Source organism: Bradysia coprophila, assembly GCF_014529535.1.
Source record: "Bradysia coprophila strain Holo2 chromosome IV unlocalized genomic scaffold, BU_Bcop_v1 contig_81, whole genome shotgun sequence".
NCBI lineage: Eukaryota > Metazoa > Arthropoda > Insecta > Diptera > Sciaridae > Bradysia > Bradysia coprophila.
The window spans coordinates 2,730,480-2,750,560 of NW_023503375.1; the positions used below are offsets into that span (position 1 = coordinate 2,730,480).

A 20,081-nucleotide genomic window follows, 5' to 3' on the forward strand; every position below is an offset into this window, starting at 1 on the left:
TGAACTGATTGGAGTATGTAACAGATTTTTACCGTAAACAAAAGAAGTAGCAGATTCAATGATTTTGTCATGATACAGTCGCCTTTTCTAAAAGGTTGTTTTGGAAAAAACTGGGCTATCTAATCAAATCAATATTTTCTAACTGTTTATAACCGTTGATTGGGTGTACACATAGAACTGAATGGCAGAGGCAAGGTCTGACATATATGTACTTTAGTTTATCTCAGGTCCTGTGCTATGCAAGGTGTACTATAGTACATATCTAGCAATTGGACGAGGTTCTACTGAATGAATTTGAATACAGTCTGTCTACGGCCCTGAAAAAAAAAGAGAATCGTAAAATTTAAAAGCTAAATTTAGAGTTAATTTTAGTCAGTTCTCTGTAAAAATTCAATTATTTCTGTCCCGTTTTTCTTTAAATATTTTCTTTAATGTTTACGATGAAACATGCCTATCAACTGGTTACACATTTTTTTTTACATAATTTCATTTTTATTCTCTTTGTTTTATATCAATCACGTCAATTTTTTTTTTCGTTAAATTTATTTTATCAGAACAGTTTGATGATATTTCTTTAAGTTGTCGAAATGGCACAGATATATAAATTTAGATAAAAGTTGCAGCATGTGTTTATGATTATGAATTGTACAATTGTCTGTTTGTTTGCTTTTTTTAGGTCGCAAAACAACCATCTACCAAAATAATGAAGGTTTGTCTATGGGAAGAGAGTTTCGGTTTTCATTTTTCTTTACTTTAATTTCGTTATCTACTGTTTTGCTTTGACGGTTCAAAACCGCTTTGTCAATTAATTTATTTTCATTTTCTTAATTTAATTTTAGTGTAATAACTTACCTCAAACATATACAGAGAACGTTTGGCTTAGTAATTAAATAGTTTCGTTCAGTTTTGCAAACTATTTTATGGTTCAGTTACAACACGACTTTTTCAATATTGATCGTAGCACAATTTTTACAAAATGATTTCCTTTGAAAATTCAAAAATTGCAACACAAATCCTGCATTCAGTTAAAGTTTCATCTAAAATCTTCCATGAGATTTTTGGGAATTCAATTTTATTTTTGGAATAGATTTTTTATCGAATTATTTCCCTTTCTACGACATGGGTATGAGTACAACTCCGTACGTTTAGTCCAATTTACAAAATTTGGTTCATCAGAAATAAGAAAAATTAAATTTCCGCTTTCCGTCAATAGAAACGTTAGGAATTTTTTACCTGGATTTTAATGATACACACTTTCACTCCTGTCGTCAGTAAGCACATAAAACATGTGAAAAGGATGCTCAGTCGATCTTTAGTTCCGGAAACTTGGCTGGTAATCTCATCCAAATTTTGGTAAGTTTTTTCTCCTGTCTGTCATATTCAACGACTGTCTATCAGAAGATAGCATTTTTCCAAAAGATAATTTAGGAAAATGCAGAAATTTTTTTTTTCCAAAAATAGTCCTCCGTTTCCTTCCTCGGTCATATTCAACAGCTAGAGGAGGAAACACGGTCAATGGTACTGTGAAACACTAGTCGATAGTAAATTTAACCTTGCACAATGGAATTCAAGGCGATACTGTGTTACGATTTCAATTTACTTACGACAGCAGGTGTCCAAAGTCCTGCTCAACATCTACGGTTGTCAATAGCCGGCAAACCGTTCTCTACCAAAAATTGTCTTTGCCTCGACAAAGATGAGAATGTTCAGTAGCGAGCAGACTAGATTTTAATTCATCAAAAACAATCTCACGACACAAATATTGTTTTACATTTGCAGAGAAGGGTGCTGCTTGTTACGTTCTCCCAAGTTCTCCACTTCAATTTCCATTCTAAAATTCATAATTTAAATTCTGCAGTGCTGACTGACGAACGTGCTAACCAGGTTTGAAATTAAGTACAAGTCGTGACCGTTTCGTAAATATTTCTAAAAAGTTATTTCAGCTATAAATGTAATACGTTCGCCTAAATACACAAGTTAGTACACATCTAAAAAAAGAGTGTAGAGTGTGACTCAAACAACAGAGCACACACCATATACAGAATGGTTTTTTTTACACAGTTTAATGTATTATATCAATCACATCTTCACAACAATAAATGTCTTCCACACTCCATTTCCCGCCGGCAAATAAACAACATGAATCATTAGTTTTATCATAAAAACCCTTTTGCCTCATTTCTCACTTTTTATTACTTTTAATTTCCCGTTTTTGTGCTAATAAAATTTGTTTCTCACACAGCTTCTTCAGCTGTGTACCTGTGCTATACGGTAATCTCTTGAATCTGAACACGTTTTTTCAACGTTGATGTATTGCTATGGTTGCTGTTATAGTTTTGAACGCAACTATTCGCCCCACTGCTGCTGCTACTACAACCGATGCCGCCACTTCCACTACCCATTTCACTAATACCACTGTTCCCATTGTTCCCACAAATGCCACCTTGTTGTTGATGAACTTGTGTATGATGTTCTAGTTGTTTTTCAATTTGATTAACATTGGATGCTGGCGGATTACTTGACGTTCGAGTGGGTGGTTGAGGTGGATTGTGTGTTTTTGTTGAAGCATTTTTCGGATGTTGATTTTGACACAGTGTTACTGTATGATGATGCTGAGATGATTGAATATTCTGCTAAAGTGTTGGATTAATAAAACAGATTATTACTCGGGATATTGGTAAGATTTAATATAATATTTGAGGAGAGCAGAGCAGAGCGCAGAAAGAAAAATCGTAAAAATTATTTTCCTCGATGCTTTTCCCAATTTTATCGCAAATATTCAATCTGATTAAAGGCATTTTTTATGCAAATTCTCGTTTATTATTCAAAAATGTTCAATAAATTATTGACGGATAAACGATTTTATATTCCGTAAACCTTTTAAAATCCGCTGTGCTGAACATATACTCCAAAGGGGGATCATTCCTCAAAATTATAAATGCTATGAAAATTTTCGATAGTGAACAAAGAGTCTCGTTCAACTTTTTATTTTATTTTTTTTTTAATTCGCAGTGACTGTACAGAACCATTGTTATGTCGCATAAAATGTTGAATGCATGAAACTATATGCAAATTTCGGTTCGTTATAGTTTAGTGCTTGTAACTATTGAAGGCTTTCATTTTCAGTGTGATTGATTGTTAGTGAATATTCAACCGGCCATAAGGGCAGAGAAAAGCATTTTCTCCGTACAGTTACAATAAAACCATCTCGGTTGTGGAAAGCAAAGCCTCTCATGCAAAAATTGTAGTTATACTATTCGGGACCAATAAACTTAAATACAATCGGTGGCAGTGAAATTTCAACATGAATTTGGTTCAGCTGTTTTTCAGCCGATTTACACAAACAATCAAAACTGTTTATACGTCTTCATACGGTTTTACCACTACCACGCGCGTTCGTGTAGCAGCTTCTATCGTATAAACAAGTATAGTTTTGATTGTATGTGTGGATCAACTGAAAAACAGCTGAAGCAAATTCAAGCTTTGTTCGTAGAAGACATCCACCTTTTGCCCTTTTTCTCTAAGAGTCAATTCGCAAAAACTTCGTACAGACGGGATTCAAGCCGATAGCGAACCAAACGAGCTTTAGTTCAAACGAATCCGTCATCGTTTCATTCTGAGAATTTCGTGGAACAACTTTTTTCTCGAAATTTTTTTGTTGAGCTGACATAGCTATTATAACTCCAACATGCGAGATGTGAATAATGTCAAATTGTTTACGTTTATGAAGGTCGATGAGGGGAATATTGTTGACCAACAAACACCGATGTATGGTCCACCCAGCCGCCGCAACAAGTGAAAAACCTCGAATTTTTTTTTTAAGTGCTCTTGGCGGCTGGGGAAGCCAGTAACAGGAAGCTCTAACCTGGAGGTTTGTAGCTTACATCACGCCCTATAGATTGACACCCCACACGACCATACCCACCGTCACAGATAGAAATGGAGTTGATTTTTCACACCGATCAAATTCTGGAAAATTGTCGAACTTTGACGTTCTCCAAATAGCGTTTTTTCGAGCGACTTCATCAAAATTGTATTATTTACAGTTTTACTAGTTGACAAATACTAAAACTAACAGACGGGATTCAAGCCGACGGCGAACCAAACGAGCTATAGATCAAACGAATCGTCGTTCCATTCTAAGAATTTCGTGAAACAACTTTTTTCTCGAAACTGACATGGCTATTAGAACAATTTTCTCCGGAGTAGTCGCGAAAATCGTTTTTTATCAATAACTCTAACGAGAGATGTGAATAATGTCAAATTGTGTACGTTTATGAAGGTCGATGAGGTGAATATTGTTGACCAATAAACGGCGATGTCCGGCCCTATCAGCCGCCACAACAATTAAAAAACCTCGTAAAAATTGACATTTTTGAAGGGATCTCGGCGACTGAGGAAGCATTTCGCCGGAAGCTTTAACCTGGAGTTTTGTAGCTTATATCGCGAACTATCCATTGACATCCCACACAATCATACCTGCCGTCATGACGCGTCAGAGATAGAAATTGAGATGCAAGAACTTGTCCCAATCGAAAATTATAAAAACTGCCCTTTTGTTATCTAAAACGACGATAAGAGAAACGATGAGCTCTGGTTAGTATACTGCGTTATGTACCAAAATATAGGTTGAAGCAAATGAAGTAACAGATTTTATCAAACTCTAGATGATACTGCAAACAAATGAAGTAACAGATTTAGTGACTATGCTACTAATAAACCATGTCATATTAATGCTTAATTAGTGCTTAATAACAGGTTAAAGATTGACAAAGTTATGTGACCCCACTAGCCGACGTATAGAATTAATTTGGGGATGATTCCTACTTTTGTCACAAACTTTTCTTCTTTATGAAAAAGTACGTAATGGAGAACGGTTTAAAAACCGGCATATTAAGCAAATTTAAGAAGTGTACAGGTCCTGCACAAGACAGCCACTTTTCCATTATTTTCGTGAACGTACCTAAACCATCGAAAATTTATTCAAAATGTCTTATTTCTTGCGTGTGAAAAATTGAGTGTGGGTAAAGTAAAATAGAATTATTTCCGCTCCGGATATATATTATGGCCAAGAGGGGTTGATTTTAAAAATTTTGTCATAAAATTCCCAGTTTACCCCACACTGGAAATGTGAAAGGTATTTCGCTAATCAATTTTGAAATTCAATTAAGATGAACATTTAAATCAACCGAGGATGTATATATACTATACACTTCATATTTGGTTTGCCTTTTCTTCGTTTATCTCTTCGAAAAATCCAATTTAAAATGCTCCCTTCGCCATTTCTATTCATCAACCATTAGATTACACAAAACTGTAGAACGTAAATTGCCGGCGGTTATAAACCACAGGTGCTCAGAACGTCAAAATTGAGTTATAAAATGATATTTTGTTCGTACCGACAAAAAAAAGAAAAAGAAACAAAAAATACACAAAAGAGTAATGGATTGTTCCAAAGCACACAAGGAACAAGGCAGCAAAAATATGAATTTTTCCGGTTAGAGAACCGTAATAGTTATTACAGCTGTGAGAGTTGCATATGAATGATACACAGAACTTAAACAATAAAAAAAATGTCCCGAATGTATGTACAGCATCCTTCCATGATACACCATGATATAGGTTCAGAGTTATCTTTTATTCACCGCAGAAAAAAAGGAAATTTAAAAATCTTTTATGCTCTCTTGTTATATGCTCTCATAACCATTCAGATAAAAACTACTTTTACAATTAAAAAAAAAACCGAAATATATTCACACCGTAGTTTGTAACGGTTAGCCGAAACGGTTCACTTACCTGTTGTTTATATGCATCGCACATATTTTTGTTGAGTGTACCTTTGTCTCTATGTGTACAAGGACTTCTCTGGAGGGTCGTATAACTCGGTGGTGGTTCTTGTTTACTTTTACCGGGTGAAGTTCCTGGCCGCACCGTTAAGGGAATATCTGTGTGCATAGTTTAAAGCATTCGGTTTAGTGTTAGATAGAGCATACCAGGGAAAAATAACAATGCTCGCTGGTTGTGGGAAAATAAATTTTACAAAGAAAATTCTTTCCGTTGATCGTATGCATAAAGTGTAGCGCAAGCAACAATAAGCCAAACAAAAAATTAGTCTCAGCGGAATGCCGAGATAAAAATGATTTTATAATTTTGCTACAGAAAAGCAACGAATAAAATTAAGTTTCTTACCGCCATCGATGGGACTTTCGTGCCCGGACGTAGAGCCATTATTGCAGCGACTTGTTCGAGTTTTCCGGCGGGATCTCTCGCGATGATAATATATGCCCGCAAATATTAGCATATTTAGTACGAGTAGTAAACAACCAACGCCAACCGTTACTCCCAAAGCTGCTGTGTAACTGCTGTGAAAGGGGACGTTATTTAGGAAAATTCCTATCATTATTTAGTGAGAGAAAAAATGACTTGAATGTAGCTAGAATGTAGTGCCGAGAGGCACTACCCATTGAGATGTAACAGCTATCAATAGCTGAAAGTGAAGAATGACTGACGCTTCAACTCAAATTCATTTAAAAAAACATGACGACACTTGCATGTAGTGTGTTGATTGTACGCTTCGAATACGCTTCAATTTGTGTTGGAAAAAATATCCCCAACAAGTCAAGCAGATATAACAATACGATACAGTGTGCTGAACACACCCATCTGTTCGTAAAATAGTGAAATGTACCCGGAAAACTTGTTGTTCTATTCAGGATTGAGCCGATACAGACTGACAAATTTATGCAGTGAACGCTCCGACAAAATCGATTTTCACGTTCATATTTTTCGAGTTGTCGTTTACATACCTATAGTAATGCCTAGTGGCCAGTCTTTGTAATAGTTCCTCCTCCTCTTCATTTAATGTTAACGGCTCTTCAGTATCCAATAGTGAATCGCCTAGCGTGGTATCTGGAGTACATTCAGGCCCGAATCCTTCCTGTCTCGATTCTTGTACACCATTTACCACACCATTTTGATAATGTTGCTTCGGACGAGTGAATGATTCCTCACGGACGTTGCCTAATATTTTGCACAAGAAATAATTTGCGTAAAATTACGAATCATGAATATGCAAAGAAAAATGCGTCTGGAGAACCAACAAGCAACAGAAGATAGAAAAAAAACGTCCTAAATAAATTCATTTATAATGGCTCTCATACCAGCGTAATAATGAGGTTCCCGCTCACGAAAATGATGATGTCTCATTGATACTTCTGCATCACCGGGTCGATGTAGTTGCGGTATTAAATTTAACCATACAGCCATTTTATGGCCTCGATAATGACTCTTCATTTTTGGTTTAAGTGCTGTAAAATAAAATTTATATTTTGATGTAAATGACAGCGAACCGGTTGGGATGGGGTGGTTGCTTTTATGGAATATTTTAATTAATGGCCGGAAAATGAAAATTTAATTGCGACAGTCATGATTATTATGGTAAGATGATGAGTAATTTACATTAGTTACATTAATTACTGCAAAAAAGACTACGACCCGACATTGGTATACATGTGCGAGGTGATTAACTAAAACATTGTTGCAAAATGCCTCAGTTTGGTGAAACATCTCAAAGAAAAATGCTGAGAACATTTAAGAAAAACCTTCCAAGAAATTACTTCATCGCTGTCAAAAATATAATCCCGAGAAATTTTGATGGTGGAACCTCCTGACAATCGAATAAAAATGTTTGACGGGAAAAAAGACTAAAAAATCATCTGTTATCGACTACGATCACAAAAATAAGCAATCATTTCTGCTTAGTGTTCAGTTTTATAGCCAAACGATATGTTAAACCAAATGAAGTACCAGATTCGGTATCAGAAACTAGTCGACACTTTAGCAATTTCCTTTAATTGTTACATTAAACTAAAGAAGTAACAGATTATGACGATACTATTGTCACTTCTGCAATGGTAATAAGAAAGTCCAAATAAAATTTTCATAAAATTTTTTAAGTGTAGCGAATGAAGAACTAACTGCTGATCCCTGTTTATGTATGCACCTTCACGTATGGATATCATAACTACATAATTTAATGTACTTTAATGTGCTAAATGAACGGTAAATTTTCGTCGCATCACAGCTTTTCTGAGTTTAGTGTTAGGCTAATGGTTATCATCTTCTGCATTTTATGTCGCTTTTATGTTAAAATAAGTTTTAGTTTTCACAGTAATTTTACAGTAATGAAAATCACATATGTTCAGAGAGACAGCTCTGTACATGTGTAGTGTAGAAAGTTAATTGTTGTTCGAGAGTCAGTTTAAATCGTAGTTAATTACAATATCATATTTAGAACTGCATTCAGCTGCATCACAATGCAAATAATAGTAGTTTTGATTGTTAGTTTTTAAAGTGACATAGCTTTCCATATTTTCTACTTCAAAATGTTGAATTTAACGTTAAGCTGAAGAGTTAAATTGTGAATTCTTCGACTTCTTCGAAATATTAGAGATTGGCCAATCACCCAAGATAACAAATAAGGTTGACCGTTGGCTTTTACTAGCTACAGTTGTATTAATAAAAATGCTTCTCTGTCCACTGACGATGCCTGGCTGGTGAGGGTTCGTAGTGAAGGACCACACTCCCTAGTTTACAACATAGAAAAAATACTTTGTCTGGAGGAACTTCTGTTAAATTAGAGGTAAATTGTTAAAATGTCATCCGAGTGATTTTTGGTGGTTGGCTGAGAATGTATAATAATTTTCCTGATACAGGAAATAATAATAGGTTATATTCATTTGTTATCGACATAGACAGACCATGTTCTAATGATAGTGTTCTCTTATAAATAGAAAATTTCTTTCAATCATAATGAGGTAAGAGATTTCACGCCGTTTAAACACAGTAGCAGATTTAATCGTCATACCGTGATTAGTGAAATATTAATTATACTCAAATATGTCGAAGATATTGAGCAAATTCAAAAAGTTATATTTAAGTAGAAAATTCAAATATATCACTTTTCGGACTAAATACTGACAAGCAGCGATATCTAATAATAAGCAATGGGAATGAATCAACGATTTCAAGTGGAAAATTTAGTTGTCACTGTAAGTACGAAAAATTGACGCGTAAATGCGTGTAAATTAGCATTGACTCAATCACAACAGGGAATTTTCGAATACAATTGGAAACAAATGGAAATTTCATCAAATTGTTGACATATTTCAGAAAACGTAAATAGAAATTGTAGAAATTCAACCAAAATCTTTTCTAAAAATACGCCCTGACCCTGATTTAAAGTACTGAATTGAGACATATCATTCGAAATTTATAAGAATACGTCGCATCTTATCTCTTTGGCGCTTAGAGTAGTTAGTATGTAGTTAGTAAACGTAATAAATACGTGCGTGATTATAGTAATCAATCTTTGGCAAGAAATCAGTTTCTTATCCTATTGTAACAAACTGACCGTGTATTGACACTATCGCATTGCAGAATTAATAGTACATTACTGCTATAAGGCTGTATATAAGAAACGTGTACCTATACGAGAGCTTGTGCAAGTATTAGTACGAGCCTAGGTTTTGCAAGCAAAATTATATCACCAGAAAAAGAGATGTTTGCCTACTGCAATAAAATACCTCACTGATATAAGGCTGTATAAAAGAGACTCGTACTAATACTTGCGCAAGCGCTCGTATACGTACAAGTCTCGTATATACAGCCTTATAGCAGTAATGTACTATTATCAGCAAGGGGTCTCTGCATTTCTGTTGGAGTAATTCTGTAAATGAAAATAAATCTTAAAAACAAAACTGCAAGCGATAGACTTGTAATCTATTATCGATATAGACGACCAAAGTAATGGCTTCTCTTCGTTTATATAGCATATGTTTAGTAAAACTACAGAAGTACAAGATTTTGTATCAAACAAATTTAACCATCATATGGCAGTACACTCAATGAACGTCAACACAAGGTATGGTCGAATGTCAAACTTTGTATGTAGCGGAGGACATAGCGATTTCATATAAACAAACTCACCCTCTCATGGTGAATTTGTTTATATGAAATCGCTATGTCCTCCGGTTTACATGAACAGACCATACCTGGTTTGTACATTCATTGAGTACACTTGCCGTTTAGCGTAATAGTTAACAATATCAACAGCTTTAATTATGGATCCATTCAAAACAGTAAGGTTGAATAAACTGATACACAATTGATGTCAGTAAAATTTCCAAAGGAATTTGGTTTAGTTGTTTTTATAACAGTCATAACAATATAACAGTTATAAAAGTATAACAGTTATAATAGTCTATAGTGGCGTTAACACTAACTAGCACGTAACAATATTCCAGCAGTATTAACAAGTATAAGAAGTTGTGCTTATATGAGTGGACCAGTTGATGAAAAATTCTGTATAAATTTGATTGACATCCTTTGTATGGTAACATAATTCCAACAATTTTCTTAATTCGAAAAATAATATCGCAAAGGCCACTATACTGTTCGCATTTCATCAGAATCAGTAATTTTTCCTCATTCCTCATTCAGCCGTCAAAATAGTATAAATTTCGTAATACGTAGCTCACGTTGCCATCATAAAAATGTGACTTCCTGAACATTATTTTTATAATGCCGATTCATAATTCTTATTCTCGAAATTAGACGACATACAAAGAAAAATGTAAAAAACCAGAAATTCGAAGGCTCATTTACTTCATGTGTATATTAGTTCCATGCTCACATTGTTATACAGCGGCAACAATGTGAACAGTCCATTCTGTTCTGAAACGTGCTTCATGTGGAAATGATTGCGCAAACGCTAAAATAACCGCCGCATTGTAGCTGGCTTGCTCATGACCATTCTATTCTTGGAACCCGTGAATGGGAATATTCGATGAATAATTTAAGAATTTAAGAACATTTGTGCAATGAAGTCTATGAAGTTGTGGAGTTTATGATGGTGAAGTAATGTTTGAGACGCGAGTTTGTTTATTTTTGAGAGTTATTGTGATTGGAAATTCTTTTTTTTAAACAAATTCTCCAAACGAAAATTGCTTTGGTTCATAAAGATTACGCATTCGTCGATAACAGACACCCTAACATCAAATCGACTAACTTTAAACCCAAATGGGTTAGCGAATGTTAGGAGTGTCAGTCGACATCAAATAGTCGGTAGAGTAAACTCAATTTCGCTTCGAACGATTCGTTCTTACACTCCATATTGTAAACCATTATTCCCCCTTCTTCTCATTCATTCAGTGCAAGCAAAGATGTCGGCATCTACAAAGAGCCGATATGAATTTGACCCACCAAGTTCTGCAAGTTCAGACAGGTAAAAAATACCGATAGAATATGAGTTACAATCGAAAATAACGCAAACAGTGAAACACATACGAATTGATTGTTTGCGTGTGAATTAAATCGCATTTTCCATACAAAAAACCAGTGATAAATTTTCAAAACCAAAAGTGACAAAACCATGCCGTCGTCGGGCCGAATACAAAATCACATGTAAATTTTTCACATTTAATATATATTTCTGCTGAGCCACGCGTTCTTATAATAATTTTTTTGTTGAAAAAAGATAAAATATCATTTCTGCCTCATTTTGTACTGTGCACTGTCGACGTAAATTAAGTCGGACTTTGTTTACGTGTTAATTAGTATACGTTACACTGTTTAATTACAAAGTGATCTCAAATCTCATTGACGACGTTGCAATATGATAACACATTTTTTTCTTCTTCTCACCACCGTCTAGTGTATATGGTTTAGTTATAAATGTTATACATTGATAATAATACCGGTTCCGATGAAAGAAGTATAGAGACGATGGACTATATAACTTTTGAGTGTAGATATAGATATATATATATATACGCACATGTGTAGATATAGATATAGTCGTAGAAATGAATGACACACAAATCGTGTTGAATGAACTCAAAATGAGTATTTGATCACTTTTATCCTAAAAATAGATAGGAAAATCTCCTATGTATACAATTTACGTGCTATAATTAATCGTTTGTATCGAAAGGCGTATTGTTCTGTATGGGACGTTTAAACATCGATCTAAATTAACCTATACACAAAACACAACAAAACCGAATCGTTCTACTTTAATCATATATTGAACGTGCATAATTAAACGTGGATTCGTTGACGTTGTTGTCAAAAAAAAAAAATATTTTCATTACCATAATGCGAAAAAGCCAAATTGCAAAGGCACCAACACATTTTTTGTTATCAAAATTTAAAACGCAGTTCAGATAAGATTGCGTAAAAACCGAAACACATCAGTGAAAAATGTATGGTCGCAATTATAATCGTGACGACGTTTCCCAACACAATGTTGATGTTGATCAATTTTTAATTAATCGACTAATTACGAACCTGTTGCAATAACAGTCAATTGCATTATATTGTTACAACATTCGTGTTAGTCCCCCCCCCAGAGGAAATATATGAATGCAACATGAACTCTTGACTGGAAGCAATTCAATCACCGTCAATTTAATGATTTTATCATGAATTAAATTGGTCGCGTGGTAGGTATACAAACAAATTTTCTTTGTTGTTTATAATGTCGCAATTATCCGGAGTATACATAATGTACGAGACAGTGTATGTATATAATATGGTGACTGTCTGTATTCGGAGTATTGCTCACCGAATGTTTATATTCTGTTTTGTGTATATATAGGACTGGACCGATGATAGTTCGTTGTACCCATCCAAAATGTGTTGGCTACACAATTTTCTTCCCATGACGACAGTTCGCATTTCAATCAATAAATCGGTCTAAAGTATTAAACAAACAATAATCCGACCATAAGATATCATGTGATGGTTAACGCCATCAAGATTATTTTTTAACCATGAGCGAACGGTTTGGCGAATGGCATTAACATCTTATACAAACAACCAAAATCATAACAATAATAATTTGATACATGCAGACATTCAATCCAGTCAATTTTGTGGAGAGAATAAATTTTAAATTGTGTACTCGTGTCGCGGCTGATAGTTTTGCCTTTAATTTATAACATTTTATGGGTGTTAGACGATTAAAATCACTGAAAATTTATGCTACGAAATGAACTTGACTGTAAGACCAAGGTAGGGTGACGTCAATCTCGCAGACGAATATTAATATCAGAAACCTAATACGATTACTGTAATGAAGTCGTCTCAAAACGATACAGACAGAGATGATGACGTTATGTGATAATAATTTCCCCTTTTTATTGTTCGTTTCCAGTGATGTAGCCGAAAGATTAGAAGTGACTGATGGGATATTTGTGGAAAAATGTTCCGCAGACGACGGATGTGTAAACTATGGGGCAGATGATTTTTATTGTCCCGCCTCTCCGACAACCGTACCGATCAAATCTAGGTCAAATTCATCAGGTAACGATTGTAATGATTTCTGTTATGGGGCGCTTGTGACTTGAATTGAGTCATCCTTAATTCAAGGTTTACAAGTCCGATCACGACCGAGGCGTCAACGCACTACATCCATCAACCAGACTACGACAATAACATCATCGGAATCAATTATCCGTGCTAACAATCGCACCATTTATACAGCAGGACGTCCGCCATGGTACAATTGTGCCGGTCAACAAGTCGAACCATTTGTTATAGGTTAGATTTTGATGAAACCCGTCCAAAAAAAATGCGATCAATCGTTTCATTTTCGCAATGACTTTATCAGGTATATGCGGTGGAAGCGCCAGTGGCAAGACAACCGTGGCACAAAAGATAATCGAAAGTTTGGATGTGCCGTGGGTGACTCTCTTGAGCATGGACTGTTTTTACAAAGTAAATTTGAATTTAAAACGAATTTGACGAAACCCCTGACTCACTTGACAATCTCGACACTCAGATCTTGAATGAGAAACAACACGATGCAGCTGAGAGGAACGAATACAATTTCGATCATCCAGATGCATTCGACATTGATCTGATGGTGGATGTGTTGCGTAAATTGAAAGACGGCCGTAAAGTGGACGTGCCAATTTACAATTTCGTAACACATGCCCGCGAAACAACAACCAAAACCATGTATGGCGCGAATGTTATTATTTTTGAGGGAATTTTAGTGTTTCACAGTCCGGAGATATTGGATATGTTGGACATGAAAGTATTTGTTGACACAGACGCAGATATTCGTTTAGCCAGGCGTCTACGAAGGGATATAACGCAGAGGGGCCGAGACATTGAAGGTGTTCTCAAGCAATATTCAACAATGGTAAAGCCGTCTTACAGTAACTATATAGCACCAACCATGGCTCATGCTGATATTATAATACCGAGGGGAGGTGAGAATAAAGTGGCAATCGAGTTAATCGTACAACATGTCCACACACAGCTACAGCTGGTAAGCCTAACAATCACAGCGTTTCCTAAAAACAATTTTCCATTTTTGTATTATCCCAATTTAGCGTGGGTTTAAGCTACGTGAAACACTAGCCCATTCATACATCGGACAACCGATGCCCGACTCACTGTTCCTATTGCCATCGACACCGCAAATCAAGGGCTTGCACACGTTCATTCGAAACCAAGACACACCGCGCGACGAATTCATTTTCTATTCGAAGCGTTTAATCCGTCTGGTTATCGAATATGCGCTGGGTTTGCTGCCATTCAAAGAGGTCGAAGTAGATACACCGCAAGGCGTTACGTATAAAGGTTGCAAAATGGCTTGCGACCGTATATGCGGTGTGTCTATATTGCGAGCGGGTGAGACAATGGAACAGGCAGTTTGTGATGTATGCAAGGACATTACAATTGGAAAGATTCTCATTCAAACGAATCAGAGTACTGGTGAGCCTGAAGTGAGTATACAGTGTTTCGGTTCGGTTTTATGTTTTCTTGACCACAAATTGTTCTGTTAGCTGTACTACCTAAGACTACCTAAGAATATCAAAGACTGTCGAGTAATATTAATGGATGCAACAGTTGCAACAGGAGCTGCGGCATTAATGGCAATTCGAGTACTTTTAGATTACGATGTTCCGGAGGAAAACATTCAGTTGGTGTCGCTGTTAATGGCGGAAATTGGTGTGCACTCAATCGCATATGCTTTCCCGAAGGTATGCCTAACAGTTTGATACGTTTTTCAGTAACAGTGCCGTTGAATGCTTAAAATTTTGTTTACCCAGGTCAAAATCGTCACATCTGCACTGGATCCGGAGATCAATGACAAATTCTATGTCATACCTGGCATTGGTAATTTCGGTGACAGGTATTTCGGTACAGAGCCTTCGTACGAGACATATGAATGAATTACAATTGTAAATATAGATAATTTTTGGTCATAGCGAATAAAAGCAATGCACGAAAATGGTTTTGTTTACTATATTCTGAGTGTACGCGGTAGTCCTTTGTTCCAGCTGCTGTCAGTGGAGTGAGAGGAGTCCTTACTGTCTGATCATCTGTTCTATTCTTCAAATACAATTTTGTACGAGATTACAGGCTGCAATTGGTAAGAGATGGTGAGTAGAATGGACGGGATTTTTTTTGATTTCGGACAAGAAGCTGTTGGGATCAACTACTAACTTAACAAGCGTATTTCGTGTCGTGTTTCCATTTGAAGAGTAAGGCAGAGGATGGGTGGTTTGGGACAGCGAAAAAGATACCTTCTCAGTTTAAGAGTCACTTTGCGAAAACGTCGGACGATTGAAATTTAGAGGGGCGAATATAGCTCTTTTGGTTTCGATGGATTTGTTGGACTATGTTGAGAAATTTGTAGATTTTTTTTCAAACACTTTCACATTAGGTGTGGGCCTCTGAGAAAAATGACTTTAGTGATAAAACGTGACTACAGTTCACACTTATCACGGTCGGATCATATCATATAAGGTGTCAATGGAAGCCTTCGATTCGAAGGGTTAGAATCCAGCAGTGCCTATATTCGCAATATATTTTCATAAATTTTCTCAAAATTTCGTCATTTTCTCAAATTTCCACAAAAACGTTTTGCGAAAATTCACGAAAATTTGAGAAAATCACGAAAATTTGAGAAAATTCGTGAAAATATTTTCGCGAATATAGGCACTGGAGTCCAGGGAAGAATGTAAGACAAATATTTCTATATTTCTATCAAATATTTTAATGCGGATGTGTTAGAGCGACTAAATTTTCACGAGGATGTTTTATGCTTTTTTTTCTCGAAATAGTACATTTCGTACCTAGGACTAAAAGTCTTTTTCAGCGTGTGAGAAGTTTCCAGACAGAGCCGAAGGCGAGGTCTGGAATCGAATTCACTAAAAAAGACTTTTAGTCCGTGATACGACCAGTATTTTTCATATTGGACGGAGAAAAAGTGCGAAGTCACACTTTTCGGGTTCTAGGTATGAAAAAGTAATATTGTTGCCTGCGCGACCACTATACCTGAGCGATTTATAAATGGTCTAATCTAGGTACCTAGTGTTTACAAACCATACCATTATTTTTCAGGTAGCCGAATAAGGCCGTCCTACCTACCTCTTTGAAAGTCGTCAATTTTTCGAGATGAAATTGCTGCTGGAGCTACTTAGCAGAACGTTTTCGAACATATCGATACTGCTACCTTGTACTTTATTAAGGCAATTATTTGACCATAATTTTACATTTATCCTATTAGTTGTAAGGAGAATATTGCCTGAATACACTTTCGCCCCATCTGGTGTCGTGTATTTTTCTCAGAGGTCCACACCTAAGGTGAAAGTGTTTGAAGAAAAAAATTCTTCCACAAATTACTCAGTCTGGAGATAGCTTTCGAAGGAGATATAACTCCTAAAGCTCGGAGACCCGTTGGTTTCCAATTTCATATAAGCTGGTCGAAGTTTTCGCAAAGTGACCCTTAATTGGTAGCCAGTCATTAGGTTGAAAAGTACAATGAGCACCACTCACAACGATAACATTTTTATTCCCCTATCAAGAACACTCCATACGTTATGCATGCCTTTACTGATTTATCAGGATTAAACGAAAAAAAGTAAAAAAAATTGGCTGAAGAGCTTTCACAATAATGAGCAATTTGTATAGAAACTGAGCATCAGCAGCGCACCGCAGTATAATAATATTTTTCTTTTGACTATTCATGTTTTCCAAATAATTAAACGCAATTTACTTGAATATATTCAAAGGGAGGCGGCACGGCAGCATCAAAAGCTCGAAAATTGTTCGCGTGTTATATATTTATTATGTACAGATGTAAATTCTGCGGGAACAACATAATGTTGAGCATTTGAAAATTACTCGCAACACACCGAACTCCACATACATTCGCTTATTTCATGCAATCAATTTTGTAAAGTACACACAATTTTAGGTCTCATCTCAGCAAAAATATTAAATTGTGTGTACGTTTCAGCGTACATGGAACATACATATATAGGTAGTGGGAAACGATGTGCCGCATTTAGAAAAAGCTTTTACTTTGCTGAAATGTACGATGTGTATAACTACACACACAGAGCACAAGTGTGTACAACATTGCAGCCGAACATTTTGCTTTAATGAAAAATACATTCGAAACAACGAACGCTTTAAGTTTCAAATTATAAATGTAGTGCAAGGCTAGGTAGGAATGGCAAATTCGTGTTTCGTCTGATTCAAAATAGAACACATCGGGAGTGTGCTGCTTTCATGCTTATATAGATTTATATAACACATACAACACACACCAACCCCCGTTTATAACCGGACATTTTTTATTTTGCTGCCAAATTGAATGTCGGTGTTTTCAGGGGGGGTCACGTCACCGAGCAATTAGCTTTGATGCAATATTTGGAATTAATCCAAAAGTACACTTTTGCACTTGCACACTTCATATGGATACACATCACAGTGGGTCGTTTAATAGCTAATAGAATGAACAGAAAAAATATCCTTTGCTTTCAAAGGAATGCGCTGGTGCCATTATCGATGCGATGTAATAACATCAGCGAAAATAAGAAGCTCAAAGGGAGTTTTTTCGCACAATCGCTCATTCAGCATAATTGAGTGTTTACAACGGTTGGCAATTTGAAAATGAAGCTCTTGCTAAAAGGCTGTCACAATCGGTGGCCATTTCTAATTGGTCTAGCCATACAGGAGCATATATCAACTTGGATACGTAACCGGTAATATAAGATCATAAATTACATTGGAATTTGACTGGTGTTACGATTTTGTTTTACTTTGTATAAAATACCGCTCACAGACCTCTCTCCCCCCAAAAGTCGGTACACAATTACGCAACGCACCTCTTAAACTTTTAAGTAAATAACATTTTCCTCTCCCCATCCATTGAATATATAAAAACCAAAACGATCTTTTGAGAGGATTATTTATTCAACATCCCAAGCATTTTAAACGACAAAATAATTAATTTAAATTTCATCCTTTTTTACTCAAGAATTATAGTCGGGACGGTTGTGAATGTTTATTAGCATCGTCATAAAAGCATCATACACACAATCGCTGCGTGTATACTAAAATATAGGTAGTTTGGTTTGGGCTGCAAGTTGTAAACAGAAATAAACAGAAAGTAAACTTGGAAATTGTTTTTCTTCATTAAAATTGAACTAATTCGTTCACTATACTCCACTCTCGTCGAGGGACTGTACTGTTACATAAGTAAAATACAAAGCTGAATTGCAAACAGGAAAATCTTTCTTTTAAGCTTTCTTTTCTCGACCTTTTTTCTCCTCATCCAAAAAAAAAAAAAAAAAAACGAAATGTTATAACGTCGCCCGTTTAGTTTTCTTGTTCTCAAGTACTCATACCAATTCGAAAATCCGTTTAAGACGTCACAATTGTTTTTATTGTTTTGAGAGTCTACATTTATTCTTTTTGCCTGTGTTTTCACAAAGTTAAAGAGTTAATGGTTGATGGCATGAATAACAATAGTTCTTTGTCGGGTCAATTCATTTTGTGCAATTAAAATGAGATGTCTAAATTGGGAATTGTTTGCAATTTCAATGAACTTATGTAATTGTTTTGTGTATAAGTAGCATAAGTGAATGGATATAGTAAGCAAGGCAAGGAGATTTTAGCTTGCTTTTATTGGAACTGATGATTTTTCACTTAAATGTTTAGTATCTTGACTGTTCTATTTTACCTATAAATCTACCGTACTTTACACAGTAAATTAGTTCCCTGATTAACGCTGAAATCAGGATGATAATCGTGGTGAATTAATGTGATTAACGGCTATTACTTAATAGCACATCTATTCTCCATCCGATTTAACTTCTTCGAAACGAAAGCGTTCTATCCACAGGAAATTGCACCACACGGAAAGCAGTGCAATTTTGATAGTCGAACTTTATTCAATTAAAAAAAAATGAAATGGAAATGTGGTTTGCATACAACATCTCTGCATTTCAGATCAGTTAAGGTATTCAGGTCGCGATATATGTCGCTGAATTATTACCGAATGGATCATTTAACAGGGAATTTATTTAGACGCAGTTTACCATTTTAAAGCGATTCGACAACTTCTGTCGAAACTCCATTTCGAAACTAGAAATATTTTGTTAAAAAAGATAAATTTAAGTGTGTGCACCAAGGTCCGTGAAATTTAGATTTTAGAAATAGAAATTATCAAAATTAGAGAAAGTTTAGTGGAACTTGGCGAAACTCCATGTAAACTCTAAAATTTGCTCTGTTTTCGACAGCGACGATATCGTAAGCAACGAGTTAAAATCTTCTTATGTAGCAAAATTTATGTTACAACAAATGAAGTAAAAGATTTTGTATCAAACAGTAGACGATGATCACATGAAGTGCCAGATTTAATGGCTAGGTTTGTCATTCGACTCACAATGCAATGCGCAATTTCATTTTTCGGTTCAAACCAATGTTCAAGATAACCAAAATCTTCTAAAACCTTTAATAATTGTGGAGTTTAGACATGCAAACTGCAGCATCAAATTATTACTCAATGAAGTTAGTTATGAAGTTGAACTATGCGACATTTAGTTTCGGTTGCATTAAAATAGAGAACTTACTTTGTACTGAGAACTTTCAATTTCAATTAAAAATCGTTGCCAAGACAATTTTCTACGACAATAAAGCTCTTGAACGAAACGTAAGAAATCTTAAAACTTTGCGTCGTTTTAAAATAATAATGGAAATATCTATAGAAA

At 35.5% G+C, this 20,081-nt stretch overlaps 2 protein-coding genes across 6 annotated transcripts in view; one reads left to right on the top strand and one right to left on the bottom strand.

Annotated features, from left to right (window-relative positions):
* Positions 1-675: 675 nt before the first annotated feature.
* LOC119072420 (neuroligin-1-like) overlaps positions 676-20,081 on the bottom strand; it is a 100,148-nt gene continuing 80,742 nt past the window's right edge. Inside the window, exons 12-16 of one of the 3 annotated variants that reach the window (XM_037177636.1) lie at positions 7,161-7,307; positions 6,807-7,020; positions 6,190-6,359; positions 5,797-5,945; positions 676-2,633 (exon numbers count right to left, since the gene is read on the bottom strand). In XM_037177636.1, the coding sequence (XP_037033531.1) occupies positions 2,265-2,633; positions 5,797-5,945; positions 6,190-6,359; positions 6,807-7,020; positions 7,161-7,307 (1,049 nt within the window). In that variant the 3' untranslated portion in view covers positions 676-2,264. Of the gene's footprint in view, positions 2,634-5,796; positions 5,946-6,189; positions 6,363-6,806; positions 7,021-7,160; positions 7,308-20,081 lie in introns of all 3 variants that reach the window. The other 2 variants (XM_037177638.1, XM_037177635.1) reach the window with 2 other exon arrangements.
* Positions 11,160-15,307, top strand: LOC119072421 (uridine-cytidine kinase-like 1). Of its 3 annotated transcripts, none has more exons than XM_037177639.1 (8): positions 11,160-11,284; positions 13,217-13,365; positions 13,432-13,602; positions 13,673-13,779; positions 13,844-14,338; positions 14,403-14,798; positions 14,859-15,056; positions 15,126-15,307. In XM_037177639.1, the coding sequence occupies exons 1-8, from the start codon at positions 11,223-11,225 to the stop codon at positions 15,246-15,248; spliced, it is 1,701 nt and encodes a 566-aa protein (XP_037033534.1). In that variant the 5' UTR covers positions 11,160-11,222; the 3' UTR covers positions 15,249-15,307. The 3 variants fall into 3 exon arrangements, with proteins under 3 accessions (XP_037033534.1, XP_037033535.1, XP_037033536.1); XM_037177640.1 differs by having other exon boundaries at positions 11,210-11,463; positions 15,126-15,301; XM_037177641.1 differs by lacking the exon at positions 11,160-11,284 and adding an exon at positions 13,037-13,074 and having other exon boundaries at positions 15,126-15,301.

Bases quoted from the DNA above. Each gene is read 5' to 3' on its own strand.
- LOC119072421 (XM_037177639.1), top strand. From the start codon at position 11,223: ATGTCGGCATCTACAAAGAGCCGATATGAATTTGACCCACCAAGTTCT. The intron at 13,366-13,431 runs GTAACGATTGTA...CCTTAATTCAAG, and splicing joins ATCTAGGTCAAATTCATCAG to GTTTACAAGTCCGATCACGA. The intron at 15,057-15,125 runs GTATGCCTAACA...TTGTTTACCCAG, and splicing joins TCGCATATGCTTTCCCGAAG to GTCAAAATCGTCACATCTGC.